This window comes from Lepisma saccharinum, chromosome 3 (assembly GCF_977018435.1).
Source record: "Lepisma saccharinum chromosome 3, izLepSacc3.1, whole genome shotgun sequence".
Lineage (NCBI taxonomy): Eukaryota > Metazoa > Arthropoda > Insecta > Zygentoma > Lepismatidae > Lepisma > Lepisma saccharinum.
The window spans coordinates 72,992,428-73,005,329 of record NC_139231.1 but is presented as its reverse complement, the minus strand read 5'-3'; the positions used below and the strand labels follow the sequence as shown (position 1 = coordinate 73,005,329).

The window sequence follows — 12,902 nt, the reverse complement described above, 5'->3', positions numbered from 1 at the left end:
ATATCGACGTTGATATTTAAATTTTAAAAACTCGATATCTATATCGAAATATCGCACAGCTTTATACAGAGAATGGCGTATTTCTTATTGTTTGCTATTGTACTCTCCTCCTCCTATGGAATTATGAACATAATAGCATGTGATTTTAATTGGACCTTATCTATTGTCTAGTGCTTTTAACTAAGTCCAATTAAAACTGCATGAATGATAAATAGAACCATTGCTACTAACGTTCAACGAATTACGAAGATACTCCCGAGCTATCCAGACGTCTGCAATTTGTTTCGAATGTAGCCTGAAGGCCCAGCTGGCCTTAACATTTAAGAGTAAAGCATATCGCTCAAACGATCGCCGGTGACACCATTCACTACAGACAGACGCAAAGATAATGAGAAAAGGGTTATCAGCAAAGCTCAACCTCGGAGTCTGAAGTGATAGCAAAGAAGAAACGTCCTTTGTTGGTTGCCATTTTGATTATTCTTCCCCGGGCACGTGTTTCATCTTAAAGGCTACCACGTACATTAATAGGTGACAGATTTTTAAAGATGTGGGTACAGTTTTGAAAATGTCAAAAATCGGCAATACGCGTAGATGAATGTGTGTGTGTGTTTGTTAAGAGATATCTGGAATCGTCAGCGGAAACATTTTGAATCTAGCACTCAGCACGCTCGGCCAAAGAGACGGCGATGTATGAGTGTGCCTATAGGCTACATACTAGTTGAAATTTTTATCTGTCCATCATGCGTGACGAAGTAAAGCATTACTTTCAAAGTATAGTAACGTTGGAGTAACGTGGAACATCTGAAAAGTAAAGTAACTGGTAAAACGTCACTTTTCCCTTCAGGAAAACATAATTTTCGTTTCTTTTTATATTACTCCTCAACCGATTCAAATGAGTTACGAATGATTTCGGTTTAAAACTATATATATATTTGGTTTTATACTGTTGCTAACTTCCCATCGCGCTATATTCGAATATATTTGAATCCCGGCTTGGGCATGGATGTTTGTGAGGGTCCATTCATCAATTTCATCATATCATCACTCATCTTCGCAAATTAGCCAAAAGTGGCACAAAAGCGAAGTAAAATAAATCACATCAAATCAAATCAAATACTGTTGCTAACTCCCGAACCTATAACACGTCATGTTTCAATTTCTTGTACAATTTGAATATTTCTTCCCAGAGAAAATATTTTCCTGGTATTTAGCCCCTAGAAGCTCGTGCTGTAGTTAGATACAGACCTCCCCAATGGCGTAGTGATAATGTCGTCGTCTTGTAATCAAGAAGTACCAGGTTCAATGCCCGATGATTGACTGAGTTTATTTTACTTCGCGTTTTGTGCCTCTTGGCTAATTTGCGAAGATGGGGATGAGTGATGATGAATGGACATTCACGAACAACCAAGCCCGAGCGGGATTCGCAGCGCGATGTGCTAACCACTCAGCCACAGGTCCGGCTCAATCCCCGATGAAGGCACATAGTGGTTCGGATCCCACTTTAAACTGTAGGTCCAGTTTCGATTATCCCAATGCATAGCAATTTCCAACAATAATCAGTGCGAAATAGTATAAAATGGATAAACTTCTCCTAAAGAAAATATATATTCCCTCAACTCGTTGACGTCTCATGAAATGTGTTACGGCGAGGAAAAATAATAAGGGGGAAAAAAGACCATCAAAAATATCTGCTCCGTGCTAAGTAGGTTGCACGTTTTTAGTGAAGCGACAAACTGCTCCACATGCGGAACGTATCACTTTCTCTGTGACGGGTTTACTGCCTTTTCGGCTCGCCTGAGAAGCAGTTACGGAGGCGTGCAATATTGCCACGTTTGACTGCGTTGCAGAAGCAGTAGCAGCACAAGGGCGTTCGAACAGGGAGTACTGAGAGGGGGTAGGGAGTCCCTCATCAAATAAAATAATAAAAATCGTACTACGTCTTATTGTTGTGTGAGTTCAGTTATTGTCATTATGCAGCTTAACTTCCCCAAAAAGTACAAAAATTAAACACCTACTAATACAAGGTGTTTGCCTACTCTTGAGATCTGAAACCAATGCAAATTCCAACAGCAGTTTTTGAAGGGGAAATTTCTAAAATTTCAAGGTAAAATAACTGAATGATCTGCGATATTTTCCCCATTTCCATACTGTTCAATACATAAATATCAACGCTAAAACGTTTTAGTTCATCCGATACATCCACGAATTCTAATGGAATACTGTTACGTTTTCTACAGTAAGATGTTTACAATTAAAGGTGAACAAAATGATACATCAAGTATGTAAATGAAGTTAGAACATAAATTTTGTTTAATTTAGAAGTGAGTTCCTACTTCCTATAATTTAGAAGTGAGTTCCTACTTCCTAAAATAAGGCTCCGTGCGTTCTTATTCTCTGCCCGCTGTAAGAACAAAGTCAACGTTAAGAAATACACGTGGCTTCTGAGAAATCCTATTGGCTGTTCGAATGACAGCTGTGTAGGGATCCTACGTGTAGAAATATAGTGCATATCGTAATGACATACCACTCAACGTAAGCTGCTATACTGAAGGTGTGAGATCTTATATTACGAGCTATACAGCTACAACCAATATATCCAGGCACGTAGCCACGGATTCTATGGGGGCTTAAGCCCGCTTAAATCCTACAAATATAAAATTTAAATAGTGTATAGTTGTAATTGATTTTTCTTCATTAGCAGGATTAAAGATCTTGCATAATAAGTTGAAATATACTGAGAAATTCATCTTCAGGGCTTCTACCGCGGTTTCACCTTTGATGGCGGCTGCTGATAAGGGATGAGCCCCCACCCCCGAAATAAAATTCTGGTTACGGGCCTGAATATACGCATGGGCAACATAGCACGATCAGTAACACATAGGGAAGGGACTATTTCTCAGAAGTCACGTTGTTTTGTTTACATTAACTTTGTTCTTAAATTGATGGTGCCACTTTCTACTCTATAGTGACAACGCCAAATGTATGACAAAATTACTTAGGTTGCCTTACAATTGAATGTGTTGCCCAAGGTTATTAGAATTATATAAGGTTGGGTCGTAAGCTTGTTTACTCAAAATGAATGCGATCTGATGACGAATCGTGGGATCAAGTGAATCTAATCCCCGAAAGTTCACATAAAAGTGTTGCATTATCCACACATAAAAAAGAGCACATACAAAGTGAAAACTTGAAATGGAGCACAGAAATGCTTATATCTTGATGTGACAGTTAATTTATGGTTCGTAATTACTAAAAAATCTTTAGAGATTTTCACTTCAAGGGGGTTGAAATTGCTTACTTTCAGATACAAATGCAAGCTCTCTAGTGTGCAATCCGAGGCCACGCCTCACAATTCAGATCTGCAGAATGAATGTTTGTGCCACTCTTTTACACAATTAGTGTTACACGCTAAACAAAATAACGTGCAAAGGCAAGTTTTTTAAACTGAAAAGCAATTATAAGTTGTTAAAGCAGTATATTTTGATTCCTAGTTCAAGCCTAAAGACAATAGGAAGTATATATCTGATTTGTAACTCATAATTCCTGTGGTGGCAAATTAGTCCAGTGGTATTGTTTTTGCTTCACGATCTGAAGGTTGTAAGATCGAATTCGGTAGCGATTTTTTTTCCTTGTTTGTATTTTGCTGATTCGGATTATCTTCGTCACTTTAATTGTATCGCATAACATGATATTTACGTGAGACATCGTATGATTCACTTAATTCGAAAGATGGTTTATTTTAGTGAAAACTGGTAGAAATAATTACGTGATAATAATTTATGAATAATTTGTATCATAATTAGTAATACAATACATTTTAAAATTATCAATATTTATTGAATCGTGAAAAATTATAACATTAGGTAATTGTGAAATTAAAACCTCACCATCTCTCAAAAAACAATGATGTCTTAGAACACAGTCTTTCAACTGAGGAAAAATACATTACTATTGTTTTTACTTCTTTTCTGTAAAGAGCGTTTAATTTCTTTCTTTCGACATATAAGACTATTATAAAAAATGTGATCCCTCTGAATTAGGAAAGTTTGTGATTTTTTTTACAGTATTCAACAGCAATTCATAAGCAGTTTTTACACATGAGAAAAGTTGTATTGTGCTTATGAATACACTAAGCTGTTTTGTTAATATGGTTACGTTATAATACCACTAGTTTCTGTCGTTGAGGTCCAAAACAAAAATGACGTATAGAAATATTCCAAAGGATTAGTCTCCTTTGTGACCAGTGAATTCGTGCTTGCAAGCGTAAAGATGCTAGCAATATAAATAATAATGTTGAATAACCCATGGCGCGACAGCCCTCGAAGGACCTTGGCCCAGTGGCGTAAATAGCACCCCCGCAACCGCCCGCGGTGCGGCGGGGGGGGGGGGGGGTCGCACGGTCTTCCAGGGAGCACTAAGAATGATAAATTAAGAAAGACCGATAGTTCACCAAAGTTTTCCTTTCGGCGTTAAATTATATTTTCAACCAAACATATTTTATTTCTATGTCCTTACAACTGCAAACAGAAAATGTTCATCACTAGAATAGTAGAAAGTGAAATACCAGATTAGAAGAAAAACCTTCATTAGCTGAATAGTTCTTCATTGATTGCGTTGCCGAAGGGTAGACGACAGGCAAGAAAATACGTTTTTCTACTGCGTTTAGAAATTGTAGTAAATCAAGTAAACAATAGATTTCAGAGTATGAAACAAATCAAAGAAAGCTTCACCTTTTTAAGCCTCACCACCCTAACGGAACACACAGATAGTTAGTGGAATCTGCTATTTTCTGGGAGAAATATGAAGACAATGTATTTTGCACTGTAGCTACAGACATTGTTTGACTTTGGAATGTAGTGTCAAAACGGAAATAATAATAAAAATTTAAAAAAAAACGTCGAACATCAGCGAAGTTTTAGAATTCCTCTTGACAGAAAACAAAATTCTGGCTAGTAGCATTCCTGACGTATGCACTGCTTATACTAGTATAGCCTATGCTGTATTTGACCATACCTGTGTCTGTGACGTCTTCATCAACTAAGATACTGACGTATGCAGGATTTTATTTCGGGATGGGCTGAAATCGTAAAGGCGGATAGTGCATAGCTGCTTTCTATGGGGGTGGAATACGCAATAAGATATTTCGTAAATGTATTACTTTCCACTTTCAAAAATGGCAATCAGTGGTCATTTCAAGATCAGGGGTTACATTTCCACTGTCTTTTTCCTGAGTTCTTCACTGCTTTTACTTGTAATTGTTGATTTTCTCAAAATTTCGGAAGGGGCTGTAGCTCCTTCAGTCCCCCTCTACGTACGCCGGTGAACTGAGAGGTCGTTTTCGAAGCTAAAATTGATCAACACTTACTTGAAGAGCATAATGACAAGAGTGAGATTGAGTCGACTGCCGCTGTTTAATATCGAAAGCGATCTGGCTTGAAAACTGGACCTGACCAAACTAGCAAAATAATTTGCATCCATCAAAAAACGCAGAGGACTGGTAATGGTCATTTAACAATATCGTAATTTTTGTAGTAACAGTGTATTGTCATATCTAATTATAAAAAAAAAATGTTTACAGTTTTTCTCTTGTCTTAACTTTTCGTACCAGTTTTTATATTGATTCCAATTACATGCATTTTCATATTTGTATATGTCTCATATAAATGTAAGCGTAAATTAATATTTTAGAAAGGAAAGATAAAAAAAAACACAGCAGGGGCGCACAACTGAAAGTTGCGGGAAGGGGAGGGGGGGCAGAGCGTGTTAGTTATGCTACTGTCTTGGCCTATCTCCCGGCTGCCAGTCTCCCTCCCACAATACTACCTAGAGGTGTAGAGATCTTCAACCGGTAATGCGGTGACGTGGGGTCAGCACGTGGAACCCTCAGCCGCTATAGGAGATATCCATATGTAGGAGCCCAAAGCACAGCGCCTTAGACCGTACGGCCACCGAGAAGGGCTTAGCAATATAAAACATGCAAAAATGCATATAGGCTATGTTTCAATGCAGAAGACTATGTGCGGGGTCTACTACCATACGCAGGAGAAATTGTAAAGGTGTAATTCTAGGAGGCAGGATACAACAATAAAATATTTCATTTTAAAAGTTTTGTTGAAAGACAAGAATGGTTGGTTATCTGGTGTCATTTTAAAGGGACTTTGCATTTATCACTTCGTTTTCCTTTAATTTTCTCAGAATTTCGGGACCGGCCCCCTTGGCGGAGTGGTTACCACATGGCGCTACGACACCAGGGGTCCAGGGTTCCTAGGCATGGTTGTTTGTGAGTGTCAATTCATTAATTTCATCATATCATGACTCATCTCCATCTTCGCAATTAGCCAAAAGTGGCAGAAAAGCGAAGTAAATTAAACGAAATGAATGAATCAATCAAAATTTCGGAAGGGACTGTAGCCCCATAAGTTCCCCTCTGCGTACACCAGTGGCGGAATCTAAACGTCCTAGCACCATTTTAAAATCGACCGCAAGGTCAAGAAACGCCATCTTTAAATAAGATTTGTTCACCTTCCATTATGTCCGTAAACATGTGTTTACAGGAAATGCGAACAGCATTGACTCCACGTAGCTACGAGGGAGAAAGAGGAAGTCTCTTCGATCGCGTCTCAAAAACTCTGGAAAGGTTTGGTCGCATTTTCGTCTCAAGTTATAAAATATCACCACAACTAGTCTCAAAATTCGAGACGGGACAGAGAGAAAAACAACGGATTTCTCTCCTCTCCTTACCATCTCTAATTTCACCAAAATCTCCATTGGCCAATAAGTAAAGTTTTCCGGACACCTTTTGACAAAGCTAAAAGTTATGGGAGGAAAAATAGGTAATAATTTAATTTAGAGAAGCCTTTAAGGCTAAGCTGGAGCATTGGCTGACGCCAACAAAGTGTTTTTTGACGTTCTGTATGACGAGTCTATTCGCAAATTATTAATAAGATCATTGTGCATTAAATAAATTTAAATTAAAGCATATAAATGAACCTAGTCACTTTCCAATTGATTCCGTAATTTTTTTATAACAACTTCTCCTTTTAAGCTCGCCTTTTTCTTCGATAGTTTAATCGGTATTCGACTTACAGCTTAAATTAGGATATAAACCTTTGAATCGAATTCAGGACACCATCGAAACTTTTCATTCGAATGCAAGACATTAATTTGTATTAACGTTTTAAAAACAACTAGGCTACTGTATATTAGCTTCCAAGCAAGTCAGGCACAAGAATAAAATAAATAAATAAATGCAGTTATTGTGAATTATCATTTTGAATACCTCTTGAATGCACAACTGCTTAAATGTAACAGATTAACAAATAATATTTCGTATAAGCCTTAAATTATTTAATTTAGTAACATTTCAATATACGAGTAATCTTCTTCAAAAGCTAAGAATACATTGAAATCTAATATGTTACAAGATATACATCTGCAAAGATTTGAGTAACAGATCGGACAGGGAAAAAACACAATATTTTTTTTTAAAAGTGTGCGTATTCTCACGCGACCCAAAATAGGAACAGTTTTTTCAAACGATTTTGAACGTCTGCCATTCTCCCCAAATTCACTTGTCAGTATGTTTATAATCCAGCAACGTTAATTCCATGCTGAATCTCTAAGAATGTATCAGGTCTGCTGAAAATATTACTTCTTTCTATTAACATTAAGTACGTGAATGAACCTTTGATATTTGTCTGTTTCTCGCAGTTGTTTGGAGTATCTGTGTTCGTTGTTCTTTATACGTGCATATTGCAACACTGTTCTTTCACATCTTGTAGGTAAGTTTACAGACATATAGAAATGCATGTTTCAATGTAAAAGCGCGGTTCTACATTTCGTATCAGATAATTGTCTGCTGTTCGAAACAAGAAAAGATTGATTGATTTAGTTTATTTTACTTCGCGTTTTGTGCCTCTTGGCTAATTAGCGAAGATGGGTATGCGTGATGAAATGATGAATTTGATGAATGGACATTCACAAACAACCAAGCCCGAGCGGGATTCGCACTCGGGACCGTTGGCGTCGCAGCGCGATGTGCTAACCACTCGGCCACAGGGTCCGGCAGAAACAAGAAAAGTATGGATTTTTTATGAAGTAGAGTGGACGACTGATCAGGCATTGTGCATTTCTCTTCTATCTGTGGTTGATTAATCCATACATGCTGTGAAATACGAAATGGTCCCACAAAATGAATCACTACAAATATTCACGAATTTCAGTGTCAAATACCACGCAAATTAATCATGCGAAGGAAAATTTGTCAAAGTTCAACTTCGATTTTAATGTTCGTTACGAGCAATTAACACAGAATGATTTTTTTCATTCATGAATCTTCGTTTAAGCAGAGCGTTACACACTTCTCGTATGTAAGATTTGAAGATTTGTTCCCACGATACGTCACGAGCAAGGAAAAAAACAATTGAAGTACTCCTTAGCTACCGACCGGGGTTGGTGTTGCCTAACCATAAGGTAAAGTGCCCAAATACCGTTCCCCTAAGACAAATCTTCGATTCTGAAAATTTGTTTCAAGTTAAAAATAATTCAACAACTGATTGAAGCAACTCAACTCCATACCTACTAGTGCTGCTGGTCTGATTCTACTAAATATTTTTTTCTTAACCAAAAAGAGTAAATAATCAAAGAAACGCAAATTTTGATCTTTCAAAAAAAGGTGTCCTAATTCCGTACCCCTTTCCAGTTCTTATGTATTCATTTATTTTATGGGAAATTTGATTAAAACAGTGTTAAAAACCACTTGTAATAAAGTTATTGAGATGAAAACATGTTTATACATTTTATACTTAAGTTATATCTTTTACCCATCCAGACAAAAATCGCAAACAAAGGTTTTGACTTTTGTTGAAGATGAACACATCTCGTGGCACCACTGGAAGCATTTCAAAAACTTTGCCCATTTCTCTCCTCGCTTGTCTTGGGAAAAACGCTTTCAACCCACAAATAGGACATAACACATCTTCATCGCTTGAACTATCCTCGTCATCGGTGGACACCAGTGGAACTTGTGTTTCATCCTCAGAGTCGCTTGAACTTAAGTCATATTTCTTTATTTCCTTTTTGGGAGGTTTTGTCGACGATGTTCCAAGCTGATCTTTATCTTCAATGATGAGACGTTTCTTGGCCTTTGATTGGGACTGTTTCTTCTGACGCTCTTCCGCCACTTGTTTCTTTTCCTTAGAGGCTTTTAGAGACATCTTATGTGGACTTCCTGTTACCTTATGAGGTCCCGGCTCTAGAAGATGTGGAAGGCTGGATTGCTGGAACTTCCTGGATGTCTCTTGGACTGAGCACTTGAGGTGGAGCTGGAGCATTCTGGTTGTCATCATTCCCTCCATTGTCAGGCACTTCTGGCTCTTTGAGTTGTCTGGCTATGACGTCATGCTGTTAAAACACATCGGGATCAAACGGATGAATTTCAGTTTCCCTAAATCCATTGACGGCAGTTTCAAGAGTAGCAGCACGAAGGTACGCTTTACAGAACAAACTGGATACTTGTAGTTTCCTCACAATTCTGTTTGAGTTAGAGGCCAACCATTGCTCTATAGTCTTTGCGTATAGTTTTCAGAGGAAACATAAATGCTACATCCAAAGGCTGTAGCTTTGTCTGTTGAGTGAGGAGGAAAGCACGTCCCCCTCGGACCCCCGCTGGCGCCACCATTTTCATAGAACTTTAAGTTTAATTATACTTTTTGTTAATTAGCATTAATTCTCTTTTAAAAAATAAGGCATAGCAGTGTTAAACACATTATAAAAAGGTCGACAAGTGATCATACATCAATCGAAACTAGTCTAAGTGGTCAGGAAAAAAATAAAATATATCACAAGATAGATACATAATGTGGGTCCTAAATCCGTCCCCGGGATGGATTTGAGAATCTCAAAGGGGACGGAATTAGGACTCCAGTTACAACAACAGCGACTGCTCCTGACAAAACGACTATAGCTACATGGCTGTGACAACTGGAACGCAATATTCAAGTACTAATCTATAATTATCAATCACTAAATGATGAAAAACTTACCGCGAGGCGACAATATAACTGTTTCAAGTTGGTTTCACACTGTAGCAAGCTTTCAGACAAACCATTTTTGAAAAATTAAAGTGTGAATGAACAGGAAAAAAGCAACTACGTCACTGCCAGTAGGCAACCGAATGATTCTGAAGATTTTCATGTTGCTCTCGCAAAATAGAGCACTTTCCATGGAGTTAAAGAGGGGGACGAATTTAGGGCAGGGGACGGATTTCTGGCACTTTACCCTACAAATGGGTGAACTTCCTATTGAAGATTTGCTATTGAAATTCATCGCACATAACGCCATTCAAGACATTGGTTATTTCAGGATCTAGATGACTCACACTGCGAGTGACTGTACACTAGTGTAATTATACTAATTGTGATTTGTTGTTATTTTTCAGGTGACGTTAAGCTGCTGCTAAAACTCTTGCTATGGAGCAGCTTCCTCACCATATTGGGCAAAGCTTGCTGCCCTGAAGATGGGGTACTCGGATACACAGACCTCGTATGCGTTGGAGTCGACAGGAACGACTCGCTCCATTGTGAAGCAGGAAAGTACCTGCTGAATCCGGAAGTCGACGACAATGACAAATTTCGAGTGGAACCCGATGGACACCTTACCGTGGGGAACGGCGATTACACCATAGATGCTGGCAGGTATGATTCTGAAGGATGGCACGTGCCATCAAATTAGTTTCCCCATACATTTTCTCCTTTACGCTACTGCTTATAGAGAAGCTGAGAAAAAAAAACAACCTTTGTATGGCGATCTTGTCCATCATGTTTTGATAATCATGTCTCAAGAACCACAAACGCAACAATTAGGTGGACGGAAAAGCCTTTTAATAATATCCCATCAGACCGGCTTTACGACAATCATTTCAATGCTCTTTTCTTCCAAACTTCTCTCGGACTGGCTTATTTTCTCAGCATGCTTACATTTTATAGAGCCGCGGTGGTTCAGTCGGTAGGACGTCTGATTGCCACACGGGAGACCAGGGGTAGGTAATCTATGGTGTGAAGTTGCCAGGACGTATCCGTGCATAAGGCAGGTACCTGAGGTCAACCCTGCATGGGTAAAGACAGCCGGAGCATGGTGCTAATCACACTACCTCCACAGATGGCCGAAATCATGAGTGTGTGTGGCCTTACCTTCAAGCCCAAATGAGTCTCTGTGGCTTGTTGCAATATGCAGGGGAAGACTTTATATTTCTTATATTTGTTGATTTAGCTTCTATGAGTAGAAGTTAGTAAACATTGAGATAAGAGAATCAGAAAACGATATGTATTAACTGTAAACTACAATCAATATCATTTTCTCTTTATGACGTAAGATCAAAACATATAAACTAAGTTATTAATATTAGAATATTATTACATACCTTTAAAATTATAAATGTAACTATAATAAAATAATATTTAACTGAAGTCGAATTTAGAGACTTATAGCGACTCTTAAACCAGTCCTTAGGCACAATTTTTCACAAGAAAATTTTAAAATGTCAATACTTTAGTAAGGTGAATAGCTTCCGTGAGTATAAACTGCAACTGATCGGTTCTTCTTTGCAACTTCTGCAGCCAATTCAAAACACTAACACAATACTTTGTAATGCATTACTTTTACTACCTAGATATATCTTACATAACACTGCGAGAGCAACTCACTAAGGAATCAACATTTTCTTGCTAGGAAACAGTTGTTTCTTTTTCTGAAATCTAGCATATAGGAAATTTGTGCACAACTTCTACAACAAAAAAATTATATAATGTAACAGAATAGATTCACATTTCGCAGATGGTTCACAAAATTCTAAATTACAACTCATCAGAAATACATTGTAACAATCATCATGAAGCCATTAGTTACAACCATGCCCTGAAAAAAATGTTTTCTTGTCTTCCAGCTACTGCATAGTGACGGCAGTGAGAAATTACTCGGCTTACACCACAGGAGAAGAGTCGCCAAAAGAAATAGTGATAGCATGCTTCCCGGAGGCAGAAGAAGTGAAGAGAGAATTGGTCCTCACGGTGTACGGAGTGTGTCTGTGCATATCGACAGCCTTCCTGCTTATCACGTTCATCGTGTACTGCGTTTTACCGGAGCTGCGTGATCTGCAGGGTAAATGCCTCATGTGCTCCGTGCTCAGCCTTGCAGTGGCATACGTGGCGCTCGCGATCCTTCAGTTCAACGGCTCACACTTCGACCCGACCACGTGCGTTGCAAAAGGTAAGTTGCCAGTATGTCCTCCTCTATCTCGTAATCACGAGGTTCCGTATTTGATCTCCGGTGGAGGCACATGGCACAGTGGCTCGGACCGCACTTCAAACTGTAGGTCCAGTCCCGGTTAGCCTATCTGAGCATAACGAAACTTACACCAAACTTTTCTTGCACAGAAGCATCTTCAGTTCGCTCAGCTGATACGAGGGGGTGCTGGTAATTTCTTAGCCTTACCCCCTTCATGTTGTCGTATTTTCATGAATTTGGTCTTAAATTGCAGCTTATTGTCTGTATATTGTTGGTAGAGAAAATTATATTTGTACGTCTAACGGTTTTTCTTTATTTCATATGTGACTGAAAGATGGCAGCACCTGAAGCAACATTTACAGTGAAAGACCATAGAGTGGTGATAAAGTTTTTATTCCTGCAGAGAAAGTCCGGCAAGGAGATACATAACACGTTGGTACAGACTTTGGGGGACCATGCCCCTGCATATGCCACTGTTAAGAACTGGGTAGCTAAATTTAAAACCGGCCATTTCAGCACAGATGATGAGCCACACACAGGAAGGCCAGCATGTGTGGTTGTTCCGGAAGTAATCAATGCTGTGCATGATCTAATTCTTCAAGATCGGCGAATTTCCACTA

At 38.6% G+C, this 12,902-nt stretch overlaps 2 protein-coding genes across 2 annotated transcripts in view; one reads left to right on the top strand and one right to left on the bottom strand.

Annotated features, from left to right (window-relative positions):
* The window catches only part of LOC145985130 (RNA helicase aquarius), a 195,012-nt gene that overhangs the window by 73,965 nt on the left and 108,145 nt on the right, over positions 1 to 12,902 (bottom strand). The window lies entirely within an intron of this gene.
* The window catches only part of LOC145985133 (putative G-protein coupled receptor Mth-like 1), a 43,556-nt gene that overhangs the window by 6,967 nt on the left and 23,687 nt on the right, over positions 1 to 12,902 (top strand). The window contains exons 2-3 of the mRNA XM_083118778.1: positions 10,439 to 10,694; positions 11,942 to 12,264. Of these exons, the coding sequence (XP_082974904.1) occupies positions 10,439 to 10,694; positions 11,942 to 12,264 (579 nt within the window). The remainder of the gene's footprint in view (positions 1 to 10,438; positions 10,695 to 11,941; positions 12,265 to 12,902) is intronic.